Source organism: Pinus tabuliformis, chromosome 4_2 (genome assembly GCF_031772625.1).
Source record: "Pinus tabuliformis cultivar Carrire ecotype Pingquan chromosome 4_2, CPIR1, whole genome shotgun sequence".
Classification (NCBI taxonomy): domain Eukaryota; kingdom Viridiplantae; phylum Streptophyta; class Pinopsida; order Pinales; family Pinaceae; genus Pinus; species Pinus tabuliformis.
The window spans coordinates 52,508,815-52,529,287 of record NC_142304.1 but is presented as its reverse complement, the minus strand read 5'-3'; the positions used below and the strand labels follow the sequence as shown (position 1 = coordinate 52,529,287).

Genomic DNA, 20,473 nt, shown 5'->3' with positions numbered 1-20,473 from the left:
TGACCTATGTCCTTTCTTCAACTCCTTTACTTCAAGCATACTAGCGCATTAAAACTCACCAACCAACCTTCAATGGATTTTCCAAACAATTCAGGTTTTCTTGCATTAAGGAAACTTACCCCATCCCAAGCAACCTCCTAGTCTCTGGAATCTGTGCCCCTTTACTCAAGCCATTTTAATTTAAAAATCAAAATACATGAAGTGTTTTACCTTGCATTCTTAGGCATAAATAATTGGGGTTGTCACAACAAAGTCCTCCGAAGGATTGGCGCAGTGGGGTATGAGTTATAATTGCTTAGCAGTATCCATAATGTCTTCCACATGTCGTATCTCAAAAACGCTGCGGGACAACAGGTCACCACCTCTATCGAATTGCCACCATTAGAAGAAGATGGACAACTGGAATTGATTGCAAAAACAATTGAGAAAATAAGTTAGGGAGACAAGTAATTCCAGAATACCCTATTAAATGGAAGAATTTACTAGAGGTGGATGCCACCTGGGAAGGAGGAAAAAATTTACAGCACCCAAGTCTGCATTTGCTTGAGGGCAAACAATTTTGGGAAGGGGATACTGTAATGTCCTGTCCAAATTGAGGGCTTATGGAGGACGTAATAACCTATCCGAACCTGTAGGCTATAGTCTTATTAAAGTGGTAAAACCCAATTTTTCCTATGTTGGGGCAACATTGGGCAAAAATTAGGTTGGCTGGGGCCAAATTAGGGATTGCACAAACAACTCCTCACATTGTTGAGGCCATGGAAAATCTATAAATAGAAGAGGGTTGAGATCAAATGAGGCATCATCAATTGTGGATTAATTCATTTTGTTTCTTGAGCATTAGCTTATGGGGTTTTAAGACTCCTTCTACCCTATCAATTTCAGTGGTGAAAGATTCCACCCTAGTTGTTCAATTCTTTGCTATTTCGATTTTGTTCGGGAAAAACAAGGAGCACTATTTTTTGAGTAGATCGAATTCTGGAATAGGGCTTTCTATGACATGTTCTATTGCTGGGATTCGTAGCTAGTAGTCCACATTGATTTCTAAGGCTAGTGAAGTGATTGAGAGGCATATCAAAGCAATTTCCTGTGAATTAACCCAACCAGAATCATACGCATTCATTTGTACCAATTTCTAATGCAAACGTCATGCCCTAAGGCCAACGAAGGATTGGAGTGTGGTCTCTTGTGACTTTTCTGTGGCTTCCGAAGTGCATAGGGCAGATTTTGGGCAGACAAAAACTTTCCTGCTGGTGATCTACATTCTATAACGGTTGAATCCAGTCCTAGCATCAAATTGGAACCTTCCTTGATCAGGTCAAAGCCCTTGAGGCTCTTCTGTAGCAGATCAACATGAAGAATTCTCTTGAGGCAGATCGAAGGTTGTTAAAGGTCTTCATGAACAGAATCCAAACTTCTGAACGTTGAGCGAAGTCTCTTGTAGTCTTTTCCCAACAAGCAGATCCATGTCCTCCTTAAGGTCATAGTCGTAACAATAGGTCGTAGGGTTTATTGCAGACAAAACTCAGTTTGGAATTTAAATTATAGGCCATTTTACTCTCTGTTGAAGCACTATTGTATTACCTAATTTGTTGTAGCATGTTGGGTGGCATTGGATCTGCATTTATTAATAAACTGTTGAACTACATTATTAAAGATATTGCATTCCTATTATTACAATTTTATATTGCGACCGTATCATTGTACACAACATATGGAATTGTATTGAAACCCTAGTGACTTAAAAGAAAAAGAAAACTAGGCAAAGATTTCCATGCAATTTTATGTTGTTTTTCACTTTATTATAAATTATAATATTTGCGTATTGTAATTGCGATAAATAAAAAACCCTAGTTTATAATAACAATTTGTAATTTAAAGACATCATGTGTTTGAGAACCTATTTGAACCTCCTCTAGACTTGCTAAACCCCCTAGATTTAACCACAAGGTCCTTTGAACTTGTTTTCCTGAAATTACATATTATTTAAGCCAAAACGTAATTATTGAACATTTATCCTTGGGTATGGTCTATAGTAGAACCCTCAAGGGGTAATTTGCCTAGGAGCACTTGGGTTAATTTAATCCCTAAAATCTGCTAGGGAAGCCTCCCTTATGGGGATAGTATTTGGCCAAAGAATAACAATGGAACACGTGCTAAGGTGATAGTGGTGACTGATCCTATTGTTGCTCTTAATCTAGAGTTCTTTGTAAGGCTTTGCACTAAGTTGCTAGATTTTGTAGTAACAATGCCATCATTGATTGGTGTGGATTACCTTGTGGGCCTGGTTTCATAAAAAAAGATTCATTTACATCAGGTAACTATTTACTAACTATCTAATGGGGGTCTTATTCAAGGAAGATGGCCTTGTACGTTAATCTCCTAAGTACCACTAATGTAGGGAGGTTATGGTAGGACCGTTACAAACTTTGATAATCAATGCGTCATTTTAATGTTTAAAAGGAAATTTTCATGATTTTCACAGAAAATATCATAACCTTCCAATGATAAAAAATAGAATATGTTAAGCATCACAAGTGTAAGGAATTTTTAATTGGGGTGTTAGAAATCTCTCCCATGCGGCACACTCACCTTGCAAGGAATCTCCTACATTGCTTGTTCACTATCTTCCTAGAAGAACAAGTTGGAGCAACCTAAAATTAACACCCAACAAAAACAAAATCATGGGCCCAAGGCAAGCAAATTATCATTGTGATTTCTTTTTATGTTTGTTTATCGTTTATAGAATGTAGGAGGTTGGGTTGGACCAAGGAAAAAATAGCATAAAATTAGTAATTAGGTTTTTAAAAATAAAATTTATCCTTAAAAATGGTGCCAAATGTGTTTAGTTCTAATCATTCCTGGAGAGCACATGTTTCCTTTGAACATACCCAATTGCAGGAGACAAAATTTTGGGTACTTTGGCATACTCACTAGTGGACCTTGAAGTAGCCGTGTTGGCTACGTATTGGCCATACCTGGCTTGTACTTTATGTTGTTGGCCATAATGTGTAATAAGTTTAGAGTATCCATATCCTGCTACATTGAGAATTTCTAGTTCTTTTGATCAGTTGCTTAAAGTTGTGAAAAAGTACACTATACTTGTAATCCTAGAATCAATGTCCTTGTAGGAAGTTGGAACTAGTGTTGATAACATGGTTTAGGAGGATGGTGGGATTCAAAGCTTTTGTCACTTTAATGAGTAAATTTTCTTGACAAGTATATCTCCATGGGCACTGATCTATCCCATTCTTTACTTCTATATAATTCTGCCTTAGGACTAGTCCTAGTTTGTAGGAATTTACAGGGTAAGTTCCTTAGACAGAGCACCAAAGGACACCGCTCACAAACAGATCATAGATCAATACACCAGTATCCTTGACTTGGTTAAAACCCTCAAAAAGGGAACCAATCCACGGACTGAGCCAACGCGGCCACTTTAGGCAATTTATTAATAAAAGAAATAAAATTTACATAAGCTTTTCTCATGAACAGTCACCTTACAAATGACCCTCCATGCTCTTTAAATAGAGATCATGGACCAATCGGGTGTTAAGCCACAAATCAAGTGTCGGTAATACCGAGGAGAGAATGAACTATCGGATCACTACATATCGTGACCGTCAGATTGTAAGTTACAAAAGTACATAGTAAAGAAACACACTTTACCTAACTCTACACTAGACCAAGTTATACTTAACTATTTGCTATGTGTCCGCGTATCCTAACATCCCCCCTTAAGAAAAACTTGGGATAGGATTGAAGGATGTACAAATATGACACAATAGGAGAGGAAAGGAGACATTAGAGCCTATCCCCCCTTAGTAACAACTTCTTGAACTCCAACCATAAATCGAAGTTTAGTAAACTTCGCCTTTGTGAGAGCCATTGTAAAGATGTCTGCAACTTGATCATCGGTTGAACAATATTGCACTTCAAGAACATGGTCATGAATGAGCTTTTTGATGAAGTGCATGTGTAGTTCAATGTGTTTGCTGTGTTGATGTTGGATTGGATCTTTGCATAGTTGAATGGCACTTTGATTATCACACCAAAGTGTAGTCGGATGCTGTTGCTGAAAGCCAAACACTGACAAGATCTGACGAAGCCACATGGCTTCCTTAGTAGCTTCTACAACGCCACGATACTATGCTTCTGCTGAAGAAAGAGAAATGGCACTGTGTTTCTTGCAAGCCCATGTAATAGGTCTAGAACCAAGAGTGAATACATAACTTGCAGTAGACTTCCGATCATCAGGGTCACCAGCGCAAATGGAATCAGTGAAACCAACCAATAGAGGAGGTGCTTCTGCACTGTAATGAATCCCAAACTGAATTGTACCTCGAACATAACGAAATATTCTTTTTGCTGCTTTCCAATGGCTTTCATGTGGGTTTTGCATAACCCGAGCAATAAGGTCAACAACAAAGGAAACGTTAGGATGAGTATGGGTCAGATACAAAAGTTTCCTACACACTGACGGTATAAGGTAGCATCAACTTTAGGGGAAGTACAAGTGATTGAAAGTTTGGCTCCAGATTGAAAGGGAGAAGGGGCTGGCTTACAGTCTTCCATGTGAAAGTGGCGTAGAAGATCACAGGCATACTTGGACTGGGAGAGGGAAATACGTTCCTTGGATTGCAAGACTTGAAGACCAAGAAAATAATGCAAGTGTCCTAAGTCTATCATTTCAAACTGCTTTTTAAGGCTAGACTTCACATGGTTTATAAGGTTGGGATCACTACCAATAAGGATAAGATCATCAACATAAAGAACAAGAATGATAAGAGACTTACCCACTTTCTTGGTGTAGACAATATTGTCAGAATGACACCTAGAAAAGCCAGTATCTAAAAGAAAGCTATCCATTTTGCCATACCAAGCTCGCGGGCTTGCTTGAGACCATAAAGGGATTTCTTAAGCCGACATACAAGGCTGGAGTCTGTTTGTATAAAGCTAGTAGGTTGTTCCATATAGATTTCTTCATGCAAGTCCCCATGCAAGAAGGCAGATTTAACAGCCATCTGACGGACTTCCCATTTGAAAGAGGTAGCAAGGGGAAGAACAAGGCGGATAGAGTTCATTTTGGCAATAGGGGAGAAGGTTTCAATATGGTCAATGCCTTCAACTTGTGAAAAACCCTTAGCAACAAGACGAGCTTTATGTTTATCAACTTTTCCATCAGGTCCATACTTGGTTCTGTAAAACCATTTGCATCTAACAAGTTTTTGACCCTATGCAAGAGGAACAAGATCCCATGTATCATTTGCCAATAATGAACAATATTCTTCATTCATAGTTGCGTCCCAATCTGGATGGCCTGAAGCTTCTGCAAAGGTGTCAGGATCATAATTCGCTGAAGCTTGAGCCAGTAAAGAAGAGGCTCTATCGAACTGAGAATGTGTACGTCGCTGATTTGTAGGATTGCCTGTAAGAGCACTTGTTGCATCTCGAGTAGCACAGACCCATTTTGGAAGCTGAGGAGCTGAAGGAGGATCCTGAGAAGGTGGGGGAGGATTGTCATCCTCGTTGTCATCATTTGAAGAAGAAATGTTTTCAGAAGTAGAAGGGATAGAGAGAGGTGGCACATCCGCTGAACTAGGCTCATAGGTTGATATATTTTCAGCAAACTTTACATCTCTTCTAATGATAACATTTTTGGACTTAAGTGGAATAAGTCTATATCCTTTGACATCTTCAGAATATCCAACAAAAATACATTTTTCACTCTTAGGGTCTAAAGCTTTATGTTTCTCATCTAGAATATGGGCCCATGCTTCACTTCCAAAAACACGAAAGTGACTTACATTTGGTTTAATTGAGCTCCATGCTTCTTCTGGAGTGATATTCTTTAAAACCTTAGTAGGGGTGCGATTTACTATGTAATTTGCACAGTTAATTGCTTTTGCCCAAAAATTAAGATTAAGTCCTTTAGATTGAAGCATACAATTAGCTATTTCCTTTAAGGTCCAATTCTTCCTTTTAGCTACACCTTTTTGTTGTGGAGTATATGGAACAATATGTTGCATTTGAATTCCATGCTCAGTGCAAAAGTTGATGAATTTGTTGTTAACATATTCTTCGCCATTATCTGATCTTAGCTTAAGAATTGGATGTCCAGATTGTTTCTCAACAAAGGCCTTAAAGGCCAAGAACATGTTAAAGACTTGACTCTTGAGTTTTAAGAAGTATACCCAAGTGCGTCTGGAGAAATCATTAATGAAAGTTAAGAAATACTTGTAGCCAATGAATGAAACAGCTGGAAGTGGACCACATAAATCACTATGCACAAACTGTAAAGGGGCTGAGGTGTGCCAAGAGCACGTTTTTCAAAACTATCCCGATGATGTTTTTCGAGTACACATCCGGAACAAACACCATCTCTGCAAGACCATATGAAGACCTGTCACCATATTTTCTTTACATACATTTTGAAGGGAGCGATAGTTTAAGTGACCAAATCGCTCATGCCAAAGTTTGCTCACTTCATCATTATGAGCAACAAATACCGAGGGAAGAGTTGATGACCCAAAGTTGTTAAACTTATACAACCTTGTAGAATCATCAGCAATGTCAGTAGCTAAAATCTATTTAGGATCTCTTAGGTCCTTAATTACAACATCGTGAGGTGAAAATTCAACGGTTTTAGCTTCACCTGAATGAGTAAACTGATATACAGATAGAAGGTTGCAGGATATGGTTGGAACACATAATACATCATTAAATTGAGCATTGGCTAGATGAACAGTTCCAGTCCCCACAACACTAAGAGATCTATCATCAGCAACATATATATTTTTGGTATTACAATCATTTAAAGAAGAATTGGCCATGTGATAAGAAGCTCCAGAATCAATGAGCCACTCATGAGAATGAGAAGAAGAAGACACATTTAGTGCATAACCAGACCGAGATGCCTGAAAACCACATGCAGAAAGTGCTATTCCTGAAGATGAAGTTGAAGTTGAAGAGTGCTCCAAATGGATGTTATGCTTCTTCATTGCTGCTTCCAAGGCTTCCATCTTCTTAAAGCATTTGGATTCTAAATGGCCATCTCGATTACAAAAGTGGCAATGTCTATCAGTTTTCTTCCCTTTGTTTTTATTTTCCTTATCATTTTGTTGAAATGATTTTTCATTTTGAGACTGAAATTGCTTAGGACCCTTGTTTGGTTTATGACCATTCTATTTAGGATATTTCTTCTTAGGATTCTTTGAATTTGGTTGCTGCTGGGAAGCTAAGGCTTTCTTAGAAGAGTTTCCAAGATTAAGAAGGCCAAGATGTAAGAGTTGTTCTTGTTCTCTTATTAAAGAATCACAAATGGCATCAAAAGAGGGGGACTTGTAGTGTTGTCCTTGAGAAATAAATGCTTTTTTAGTAGAATAGAAGGTGGAAACAAACACAAAGTAGGCTGGTCCCAACTTAGTAAGAATGGAATATATAAGGCTACCATCTTCTTTCTTAACCTTAACACTTTCCAAGAGAAGTCTAAGGGTCTTGAACTTGGACAAAAAATCTTCCATGGAAGAAAAATTATTCGGGTCCAATGTAAGCAACTCATTTTCAAGTTGATGGGCTCTAATTTCATTTTTAATTTCAAAAACTTTAATGAGTTGTTTCATTGCTTCATTAAGGGTATCAAGTTCTGTGATATGGAATCTAAGGTCTGGAGAAATAGACATCCCTATCAACCCATGTGCTTGATCTTGCCTATTTTCCCATTTGGCTGCCTTATCTTCATCTTTAGGTTTAGTTTCTTGGCCTGAGGTTATTCTGTAAAGACCTTTACTCTAAGTAAATCCACAATGTAGGACTACCATTGGAAGTAGTTGATGCTGTCAAGAATAACTTGGCATGGACTTTCCATTTTAGCAGAAACTGAAGCTGTTGATGTTGAAACTAAGTGTTCCAAAGGAAAGATTTCGAAAAATTAGGCGAATTAAAAAAAACGGCTCTGAAAACGGCTTCCGGATGAAGAAGTTGTGGCTTTTTGAAGAAAAGTTGTTGAAGATGCCGACGAAGTGCGTGAATGTGCGGAAGTGAATGATAATGTTATATTTAAAAAAATCCCCCCCCTTTCCAAACTATATCTAATTAGCTCACTTTAAAATAATATTTTATGTGACCCACTTTTATAAATAAGTGAAACTCACTTTTACAATGGTGCTTTATGAACTACTCACTAAATTGTAACTTAAATAAAAGATAAAGAGACTTTAGAATTATAAGTGACTCACTTTTTATAATGGGTGAAAACACTTTTACATAAAGTAACTTTAAAACATAAGTTGCATGTGCTTTTTGAAAAAGTAAGTTTTGGAAAAGAAGAGGTTTTTTTTTGGCACTGAAGTTTTGGGGTGTATGCTTACTTGAAAAAGCTCTTTTTGCCTACAAAACAAAAAACCACACAACCCAACACAGACATGCAAAAAAAAACCAAACCTTATGGCTTGAAGTTAGCTTTCGTCGGAAACTATATATTTTTTTCAATGTTTCTGATTTTCCGAGATCACATTAAGGTGCTGCAGAAAAGAGCACACACATGAAAAAAATTCTTCCTTTCTGTTTTTGATTTGCCCAAATCACATAGAGTCGTGGGGCAAAGAGCATATGCAAAAATGAAAGGTATAGATCCGGTAATAAAAAACAGAGAGCTAAGTAAACCGAAATAAATAGAAAGATGAATAACTAAAACTGCAAATAAAGACTGTATACCTCCAGATCTTAAAAATGACGTATCTAGGGCTATTGGAAACCTTTTTGCGTGAAACGAAAGGGGTTCCTCACTGGAACAGATGCTCCTAATACAATATAGCAGTCCTCTCGACCCCAAAGCAGTCAGAAGCAATAGATCTAGGAAATGACAGTTGGATGCATTTGTACCAACTTCGGATTTGGATCACCAATGGATGCGACCCTCAAATAGCTCTGATACCATGTAGGAATTTACAGGGTAAGTTGCTCAGACAGAACACCAAAAGACACCGCTCACAAACAAATCACAGATCAATACACCAATATTCTTGACGTGGTTAAAACCCTCAAAGAGGGAAATAGTCCACGGCCTGAGCCAATGCGGCCACTTCAGGCAATTTATTAATAAAAGAAATAAAATTTACATAAGCTTCTCTCATGAACGACCGCTTTACAAATGACCCTCCACGTTCTTTAAATAGAGATCATGGACCAATCGAATATTAAGCCACGGATCAAGTGTCGGTAATACCGAGGAGAGAATGAACTGTCGGATCACTACATATCGTGACCGTCGGATTTTAAGTTACAAAAGTACATAGTAAAGAAACACGCTTTACCTAACTCTACACTAGACCAAGTTATACTTAACTATTTCCTATGTGTCGGAATATCCTAACATAGTTTTGTTACTTCGTGATTATTAATTTGACATAATAAAAAAGAACCTTGCAGATGATAAACCATTTTTTGGTTAGTTTAGATCATCAAAACAATATTGAGAAGACAATATTTTATGAGTCTTTTTTCCTTATTTTGAGCAAGACTCGAGGCTTAATGAAAATCTGCACAAATGAGGCAATGAGCTACAAACCTGTTAACTTGTATCATAATTTTTAAAATCGGGACCGGTGACCGGACCGATCCACCTAATGAACTGGTTTACCTACCGGAACTGGTCTAACCGACACTGGTTTGGTCTAAACGAACTGGTTTTAAAAAAATACATTAAATAATTAATTTTTAATGAAACAAAACTATTTTTAAGATGTAAAACCATGATTCCAAGCCAATAGAGACAAAATATGTAAATTTTGCTCATTTATATACCATGTAAAGGTGAATATATCAAAATGGCATCGAGTGCAATGCATATCATCAACAAAATAGCAAAATACATAAGAAATGAGGCTCTAAATGGCCTATAAAGTCCAAAAACAATGCTGCAAGCTATGAGGCCATTAGCCTACTACAAGTCTACAGTGAACACATGATCAATCATCAAGTTCATCACCACTACTAGACACAAGATCATCATTAGGAGCTACATAGACATCATCTAGTTCAGAGTCTGAGGATGCCTCAGCCTGATCTGCAACCTCAGTATCAATGCCACCAATGACAATAAAAGTGGACCTCATGGAAGCACGAGTTTGTCAACTTTCATGACTAGTGCCTTCAATTGGTTCTTTGCCTTTCCTTGATGCCGCTCCTGATCCTAGTTCTGATGCCACCACATAATCTGCATCATCCCCCGCTAAAGCCATGTCGATATCAAAATCAGCCTCAAACACAGGTTCTTCAGTCTCCTCCACCCAATTTGATGTTGGATCAATATCGTCCAACACAATGGGATCTAGATCAAGAGTTTTGCTCATCATTTGGAGCTCCAATTGCATTTATTGTTTACCCCCAAACCATGAAATCCTGAAAATCATTAAGTCTGCTGAATTTTGAGTGAAATCTAAAATTCTAGTTTCTCCATATGAAATACAATGAGGTCGAAACCACTCTCAAACATCCTGAGTTATTTCATGGTAATGTTAAAAGGATGAAAATGAAAATTAAAGGAAATGTCACTTTTACTTTAAGAATTTAACATTACCATTAATTGCCAACATTGTTAGGGTTGAAACACCTTTAGTTTCCCCCCAAAACCCCTGAAACACAGTAAAAAATATGCTTTTTTAACTTTATGGTGGGCGTGCCTAAAACCGGCTGGTTTAGGACAAAACCGGCCAGTTTGATACAAACCGGCCGGTTCCGTCCTAAACCGGCCGGTTTTCACCGGTTAGGGCAAAAAATTGGAGAAATGGGCATTCAAACCGGGTTTTTTGGCCGGTTTAGACTGGCGGGTTTGCTAACCAGCGGGTTAGACCGGTAACCGGTTTTTAAAAACGGTTTTTAAAACTATGACTTGTAGTAGCACTTGTGCAACTGGAGGGTTAAGTGAGACTCCATCGCGTTAGTTTTATTTTAGATACATCCAGGGATTGACATTTGAACAGGTTTTCTTCTAGAGTCAATTTCTTCAGATTTTGGAAAACTGCGATCTTAGTACTTTGCTTTTTTAAAATCTAAATATCAAGGGCTGGCATGTCAGGGACAATTACATATTCTTAATTGTTGTAAAAGGCGAGTCTAACATGACTGCTTTTAACTTCATGAGCGATGATGAGTCCTGCCCATGTTTTTTTTTCACTTTTTTGTGAGTGAGACTGATGCTCCATCTCGAGGATTAGTCTTTCTTGCTTTTAGCTTTTTTCTTTTTAGGAAACTGTTTTTCGGGCGTGTTTAGAATTAGCAGTTTCTATGTTTAGCAGGTACAAGTTGAACGTCGTTGTTCTGAGCAGGCAATGATGGGATGGTCCAAGGTATTTATGGGTGAAAGAGTGTTGAGTTAAGTGAAAGCTCACATTTTGTAGAGTGAAAAATGTAGTCAACCACTTAAGGCATGGTTGGAAAATGCAAAAGTTAAAAGGCCAAAAGCCTAGTTTTTGCTTTTGAGCTTGTTTTAGCTTTTTGTATGCATGGAAAAATGCCAAAGCTATGAAGCTAATTAAAGCTGTTAAAAATATGCAGTGAAGTCGGATCCTTTAGTGGCAGTCTTTATTGACTTTTGAAGACCCTTGGAAACCTCAATAATATGTGAAAAAACACCATACTTTCCTAGGATGATGGCTGTAACAGCAGATATTTCTTGGCAACAGCTGAACCCGCAACAGCAAAATCCAGCTAAATGCCAATATGACAATCAATAGCAGGGGAAAGCAGCTAGTCAACCTAACCTCAGAAGAGCAGCCAATTGACTTGGCATTCATGTGAACTCAAGCACTGCTGGTGGCTTTTCTTTCCTGCCTTCTAGTGGCTTAGTCAAATTTTGCATGATTGTTTGAATTCCTTTATAAACACTTGAGAGGCATTTGGGAGGGGATATCATCTTTCTGGGACAGCATAGTAGCAGTGACGAGCTCTTCATAGTCACTCTTCAAGCTGCAGACCACTGCCTTCACTGCAATGAATGGGTCATTGACAGCCTGTCACTGTAACTCACTATGATGCACCCAGTCTTGTGAGTGATATTTGATTGTTACAATTATGTTTACTGCTAGCTCTTTGAATCTTGGTTGTTGATGATGAAATTGTTGCACTGATAGGTAGTTCTATTGTGCATTGAGTATTCCTTGCACTTGAGGTGCACAACCTTCCATGAATTTTCATTTAATGTCATTATTACACAAGTTTTTAAAATTTGATCTTGGTCACTTGAAGTTATTTATTGAACTCACCCTCATTAGTGACTGTTTATGGACAAGTTGAGGAATATTTTGTGTGCTGATTCTCTTGGAATATGTTCATGTTTCTGCTTAGATGGAAGCATACATCTTTTAGGGATGTCTCCCCGAGACTGTAGAATCACCAGTCTGAATGGAGAGGCATATAGCAGTGACAGGGCTTGATGGCCTATAATTATTAGGCAACTCTGTTAGTGCAGATTTACGTGATAGCAAAACCTCAACTGTGAATGTTTTGTCAATGTTCAAAACTTTGTGTATCAGAAGTTATTTGAAAACAGTGCTGCAAGCACACATCCACTAAGTGAATTGAAGTCTGGATTAAGTTTACTTAGGAGAGTACAGTGTGCATTTATGCTTTAAATATCAGTTTTGTACCTAGCGAGTTACTTAGTTGGATGAATAGCTGTGTTTTTGAAGATTCAGTAGTTTAAATTAGATTGTTTTAAGTGGAAAACTAAGCCTACAAGAGTTCACTTGAGATGGACTTCTGATGTGTGAACTTGCAGGTGTTGAGTGGTATGTGCATTATGAATAAAAATATCTTCAAGAGACACCTTGGGGAGTTTTTCCCTTCTGTTACAAAACTTGTGTGCAGTGACCAGGTATTTCCTTCAATTTTGCTTTTAATAATGTTTGTTGATTTCTTTTAGATGGTGGATTTTTCTCTCATTTTGTTTTTGTGGTCATTTATTACTGTACTATTGTCTCAGATGGATGTGCGGCGGGCATTGGGTGACCTCTTTAAGAAACAGCTAATAGGCCTTTTGCCTTGATTTCAACAAATTTGAATAATCTTGTATCCTGGTTTCAATGTCCATTATTTTTTCATTATTTGGTCATTCTTTGACTTAAGAAGATCTGTAGTCACTCAAAAGGTGTTTTCCATATTGCCAAGATCATTGTTGGCTCTCTAAGATAATGACCACTTGGTTTCATTTCTTAGATGAGGATGCAGCCAGTTTACATGTCTAGATAGCATCATCTTGAACCAGTGACATGCATGTCAAGATAGCACTTATCCTTTCAAAAGTTTTGATTACAGTCAATGGTTCTCCATTTATTTCCTTTTCTTATACATCTCTTAAAATTACGGAACTGCAAGATTATGCCTTGTTTTAACTAAAGGGTGAAGAGCGACTCTAGATAGGAATTCTTTTATATAAATAGGTTGTGAGGTTCTGCCAACAGAATGGTAGTGCGAATTGTAGTTCCTATGTCTTCCATCCATTACAAGTGTATTGTTCTTATTCTCAATTCGAGGCTCTCCATTTTATTTTAAATAAATTTAGCAGTTCCTGGTCAAATTAACATTCAACTTAAACTTATCTCACTGGTTCTTTTGTGTTTATAAAGGCATATGTTGAAGAAGAGTTAATGTTAATTATTTAAAAAGGTAATCACTTGAGACTCTTCATCGTCAGCTATGTGCTGTTTCCATTTACCTGGAAATGCTAACTTGCAACTGGGATATTTTGTTTTGGTCAAATTGTATTAAGCTGTTTAACATATTATTGAAGTGTGTATGTGTGCTTATGCAAGCTGTTATTGGAGATCTGTCAAGGGGGCAGACTGCATTAGGAGGTTTCATTTATGTGATTTGCATTTGAGCTTCCATTAGCTAGGCTTTATTTATGCTTAAATATTCCTTTGACTACCAAATATCAGAGGTTTGTCATATGGGGCTGTGTAGAAGCACAACTGATAAATCAATTCCATCTTGTCTTCAGAAATTCAGTGGCATCCTAATTTGTTTCTTAGGAGGGCTGACACTTGGAGGCTAAACAAATTTTATTGATCTAGATTTATTAGTATGGTGTATAATATTCCTAACAGGCAAACGAAATTCCAATATCAGGAGTGATGATTATGTAGGCACTGCGTTGTCCTTTGCAAGAGCTATTTTTCTCTTCATTTTTGTAGGAGGAGAATGAAGGAAGATTACGATTAAAGCTGATTTACGGAATTTTGAGTAGTTGATCCAATTTGTTGTTAGTGTAAAATTATAACTGGAAAAGTTAGTGCACATTGTAGTTGATCCAATGTGCACTCTACTTTGGTCTAGGCCTCATGATTGTGTTTCTTCATTTTCTACCATTCTGAAGTTTGGTTTTTGCTGTGAAACCAAACACAACTACGACTGTTGTTCTTTCCTTCTTAATATGTGAAGTAAAGCAAGGTGGAAATTTTCTGCATATACTATATTATTATAAAACTGTTGATTGTTTTCGTTTGGTTGGATGTCCTGGAAGAGGCATTGAGTAACAATATCCTCCTAGGTAAATATTTGTTTTTAACGTTCTCCAAGCAAGATTCTTTGCATATAGATATAAAGATGTTTATCTAGAACAATGCTTTGTTCTGGAATATGATCTCAAATATTTGGCATTCATTTCTCTTTGTGAACGAAGAATGTCAAGAAATATCAACTGTTAATCTTGGCCAGTAATTATGTGTATTTCTATGAGTTATGGTATTTTATAAATGGCGAGTACAGAGGGACAAAATCATCTTTTCTATGTGGCATGAATATAAGATAAATTCATGGCAATATTCACAATCACTTTTTGCTTTTGTTAAAAAAAATGGACATTGGCGGTTAATTTAAGATATAAAAGAAACTGTTCCTGAGAAACACTGAATATTTTTAGTTAAAATAGTCCTCTCTAAATGTCTCTCTATTACTGTTGCACACAACTTTCATATATGCCAGTGATTTTTGTCACGAAGCTGTTGGTAGCAACTGTGAGATAACAGTGGCCATGGCTTACAAACACCTAGCAAGACTCGTATTTTCTGGAAATGTGAGCTAAATCTGAGATAAAGGAAATATTCTGTTGTGGCCAGCAACAACCCCCCTTCTTATTTAGTGTTATTATTAATACTAAATAAGTGGGGACTTGGGGACCCTTAGTCAAAATTTAAAAAATCAATTAGTGCTTGTATTTCCTTTTTTAATAAAACTTACCATCATAAACTTAGGAAAATATCGTTGAAAAATCTAAAAAGTTAAGTTTTATGATAAGATAAAGTAGAATTATTCCTTAGGAAATATCGCATCGCAAAAGGATCATGGATGCCTCCTTGCAAGCCGAATTCTAAGATTGTGAGACCGCGGTACAGGACTACAAACATATATCGCATCGCATGCATCAAAGACTGCTCACGTTGAAAAACTTTAAACTGCTGATATGCGATGGCGCATATCGTAAAACGCTTTTCGCAGAAAACAGATTAACGAAAATTGTCATATGCCATGCTCCTGCGATATTGCGATTTTGCGATAGAGCGGCAATGCGATAATGCGATATAGCGATAATGCGAAAATGCGATGTAGCGATTTTGCAATTCTGCGATGTTGCGATCTGCGATATTGCGATGCAAATTGCAAAATCGCTTCATCGTAGAGCTTTCAGGCTCGTCGTTCAAAAAAGTATTTTCCGTAAACCGAGGCCTGGTTATGCGCTTTAATGCTAATTAATGAGTTAGTTGCCGATCATTAATGAAATAGGGTTTTGTGCATATTGAAAAATCATTTCACGTAAGATGGTGTATTTTATATGTCTTCGGCATTTAAAGTTTTCCCGTCACCTTTTCTTTATCATTATTCTCATCTCATTTGCAAACTGTAGGAATGAAGAACAGATAAATAGACAAAGCAGTACGCAGGATACTATGGGAAAGAAAGACAAAGCTCCGAGTTCTGAAGAGAAAGAAATGGCGCCCTTGTATACAGACACTGCCTGTAATAGAGACGCTGGTATTGCTACTTGGGAAGACCTTTCGACTCTCATGATATTGCTAAGAATTTCACTACTGCACTCAAAATAAAGGTGTTTTTTGGAGAAGATGATTTTTTTGATGACATATTCCAACAGAAAAGCACACTTGAAGAAATTCTGCATTCGGCTCAAATGCGATTCCCTCCAGCAGAATTTCAGTAGTTCAAGATATATAGGGAAAGGAGGTTAGCTAGTATTCCTTTTGGAAAAACTACGCTTAGAGCCCGTAAGAGAACCAACTCCAAGTATTAGTCTTAGTGGAAGTTCAGGCACAGATAGATATAAATCTAAGTCCGGGAAAGAAACATCTGAACATTCCAAGAGATCAGAGAGTGACCATGGTAAAAGCGAGGGGTTAGTAAAGGATACTGCCCAATCAAAAGGGCTCCCACAGCAATAGGCTTTTACCTCCCCACAAATAGATCCTCACCCTCATCGTTCAGCCGCCAGTCAGAACCGAGCTAGATAAAGAATGGGAGACAAAGACACCTGTGAGCAATGTACAAACAACAAAAGATAAGTCACAGGACCCCTGTGAGCACCTGTGAGCAATGTACAGACAAGAAAAGATATAGTCACAAGAACAATTAGCAATGTCTCAGATATGGAACATATTCCTGTTACCCCATCCTTTGAACTTATGTTCAAGATAAAAGAGATTCCTCCTCTTGATATATTTTATAGTCCACAACACAAGGCAGTATTGAGAAGACAAAGGAAGAAAAGGAAATTGGAAACATGCTCTCTCATGATGCAGAACAATTAGGCGTCCTATGGCAAGATCTTACTACCGATCCCACTGAAAATCTCACCAAATTATCTCAGATCGCAGGAGCATATGCCTCGGCGACTATTGATAAAGCATATGAGGTACAACAACTACTAAAAGAAAAGGAAGACCAGATACCAGTTTTGCAACAACCGCTGCAACAAGCCAACACCAACAACGAAGCACAGAAACAGCTTGAAAGGCTACAATAGGACTTCCAACGAATGCAGATAGGCTACCAGAACAGTTTGGCTGAGAGAGAAAAACAATTAAAGGATATGCAAGAGATGCATAAGGATGATCCTAAACTTACAGAATTCATCACAGAATCCATTTCCTTGAACGAACAACTAATACAGCAACAGGAAGCATTGAGCCAAAGAATATAACAGTGGAATTCGTATTGCGAAATAAGTGATAAAATCACTAATCAAGTCGTGAATTTACGACATGATTATGATTTAGTTGATAAACGAGTTATTGAATAGTTGTCTTCGCAAGAAACAGAGGGAAAAAGAGCAGGCGCACCAATAATCAACGACAATCACAAAGAAATGCTCTTTAACAAATGGGATGCGCAAATTAGAAAAGCAGAACAAGCAGCAGAAGAATCAGCCACGACAACAAACAACGTTATTGACTGTATAAATGAAAATTTCCATAGAGCAAATCTGATCTCAGAAACCACTCCATGGTATCTACTGAAAGTACAACAACTACAAACAGGCTGAAGATAGAAGGCTCAAGAAAAGGCAGAATCAATCCAAAGGTTAACCAAGTTAAATTGGGATTCTTACTGGGCACACTTAGTAAAACCACAGAGCCAGCGCATGACTCTCAAGTGTATCATCAATTTTATCGAGAAGATAGCGCTAGCTCTTGTCGATTATGTTTTCACAGCACAACTAAAATCGAAAGTCGGCCAACCGATTCTTCTCAAACAAATGCTGAACGCGTGCAATTTCAAGGAGCAGATACAAAATAATTAGTTATTAGTTTTAATTTTAGATTTAGTTTTAGTTTTAATTTTGTTTATTTTTGCCTAAAATGAGGACAGTCATTTAAACCGCATCCTACATTTTTGTAATAAGTTATTTTTAAATTTAGTTAGTAGTATTTAAACTCTTCTCATGCATTTAGAGAAGGCTCTTGAAATTTATCAAAAACTTATCCCCAGAACATGCACTTTTGTACCCTTTGAAGAGGTTTTGATGAATGAATGAAACATGATTTATGGATATCTGCATTTAATATCTGCTACTGATATTGCACTTCTGTACTTTTAGTGGATGTTGGATTCAGAAGAGATAAATCATTATCGCTTGAAGCTCATGAGTAGAACTAGTTATAAATGGTACTTCTATCTCTTAACTATTTTTGTCTCTGTGTTAAAGTGATATTCATGTTCAGTTGTTTATATATTGATGCATGAATGCTTGAGTTATCATTTGGCACTTTTGTACGGTGATAGTTATTTATTTATGCTTAATGTATGAGTAGCTTATTATGTGATATGCTTTTCACAACTATTTCGTCTAACTTTTTATACGAAGTGGTTTATCTGTATTGAATTCTTTTCTCGTAACAGTTGAATGATCTTTATTATCAATTGTTAGTTGAAATCATTTTAGATTGCATAACAGAAGGATTACACCCCGGGTTAGTGTAGAATTAGATGTTTCTGTTTATTAGAATACAATTGCATGTTATTAAATTAGAGTTAGAATTAGAGCATCTCATTTAGGAACTTTTAGAAAGGAAATATCAATTTTCACACACACACACACATAAATTGGGAAACTGGTCCCATATCCCCAGTCGGACCCACTATACCAAATGGAAAAGGAGCTGCTAACCAAGGTCCAGACTGGGTGGGTATCCCCCTTGTTGTAGACCCGATTTTCGGGGTTTCAACATATTTGGCACTAGAAGGAGGGCCCTAAACTGTGAATGGCAAGCAAGTCTAAATCTAAATACCATTCTGAGAGTAAATCACCTTCACTTCTCCCCTGACTTCTCCATTGCATTTAGAATCTTTAAATCCAGAGCCAGAAGTCGCAGGAGCAACAACCGCTGCTACAAACCCTGACATTTCATAACAGTCTACTATTGAACCTCTTGAAGTTGAATATTTGATTCACAAACTTCAACGATTTTCTATATCACCTCCAAGATCTGATAAATCTAAAGGGAGTGTGACTTCGCCATATAACCCTGCTCATCCTCTTACCAGATTAAAGAGTAAAAAATTTGGCGTACAACCAACTGAGTTGCCTCTACCTACAAGGAAGAGAGCAAGGAAATCTCCTAAAGGGTCCGATAGCGAGACTCTTTCATCATCATCATCCATCTCAACCTCTCTATCGTGAAGTCAACCATCCACTCCTCCACTTCAGATCATTGTCCATCAGTCCACCAGTACTCCCGCATCTCCCTGTCAATCATCTGGAGTCATAATATCCTCATCTTCTCAACCGCAAGGATCATCCTCTGCACTTTCCTCTGTTAGTAGATCAGCGATGGCCCAATCTCCATGGAATAACCCAAGGGCAGTCTTAATGCCTGCACCCTTGAGTCAACGACTCGCCCAACCTGAAAAATGGCTGCCTAAGTTTAATCCTGAGGCAGGCATGCTAGCAGAAGAACATATAAATAACTTTATGTTATCCATAAATCTCAATGGAGTTACCAACGAAGATGCTGTCGTCCGACTTTTCCCTTATACTCTGCAAGGAACAGCCGGATCATGGTATTTCTCATTACCGTCTGGATCTATTACTAGTTGGGAGATTTTCCAAGAACAATTCCTGACTAAGTTTGGTGATGATAGGTCTACGACGACATTGATCAACGACCTGTCTAACCTTATAAATCTCAAGGGAGTGTGACTTCGCCATATAACCCTGCTCATCCTCTTACCAGATTAAAGAGTAAAAAATTTGGCGTACAACCAACTGAGTTGCCTCTACCTACAAGGAAGAGAGCAAGGAAATCTCCTAAAGGGTCCGATAGCGAGACTCTTTCATCATCATCATCCATCTCAACCTCTCTATCGTGAAGTCAACCATCCACTCCTCCACTTCAGATCATTGTCCATCAGTCCACCGGTACTCCCGCATCTCCCTGTCAATCATCTGGAGTCATAATATCCTCATCTTCTCAACCGCAAGGATCATCCTCTGCACTTTCCTCTGTTAGTAGATCAGCGATGGCCCAATCTCCATGGAATAACCCAAGGGCAGTCTTAATGCCTGCACCCTTGAGTCAGCGACCCGCCCAACCTGAAAAATGGCTGCCTAAGTTTAATCTTGAGGCAGGCATGCTAGCAGAAGAACATATAAATAACTTTATGTTATCCATAAATCTCGATGGAGTTACCAACGAAGATGCTGTCGTCCGACTTTTCCCTTATATTCTGCAAGGAACAGCCGGATCATGGTATTTCTCATTACCGTCTGGATCTATTACTAGTTGGGAGATTTTCCAAGAACAATTCCTGACTAAGTTTGGTGATGATAGGTCTACGACGACATTGATCAACGACCTGTCTAACCTTAGGGCTGAGTCAAAAGAACCTATCAAAGAATTCAATTCACGTTTCAATAAACTGTTAAACAAAATTCCTACTACTTCCAAGCTTAGCGAAGAAGTGC

General features: G+C 37.8%; 1 protein-coding gene across 2 annotated transcripts in view; it reads left to right on the top strand.

The window, feature by feature from the left end:
- The window catches only part of LOC149168245 (brefeldin A-inhibited guanine nucleotide-exchange protein 5-like), a 287,450-nt gene extending 273,874 nt beyond the window's left edge, over positions 1-13,576 (top strand). For both annotated transcript variants that reach the window (XM_089428172.1, XM_089428173.1), the window contains exons 34-35: positions 12,779-12,874; positions 12,983-13,576. In XM_089428172.1, the coding sequence (XP_089284298.1) occupies positions 12,779-12,874; positions 12,983-13,045 (159 nt within the window). In that variant the 3' untranslated portion in view covers positions 13,046-13,576. The remainder of the gene's footprint in view (positions 1-12,778; positions 12,875-12,982) is intronic.
- Positions 13,577-20,473: the final 6,897 nt, after the last annotated feature.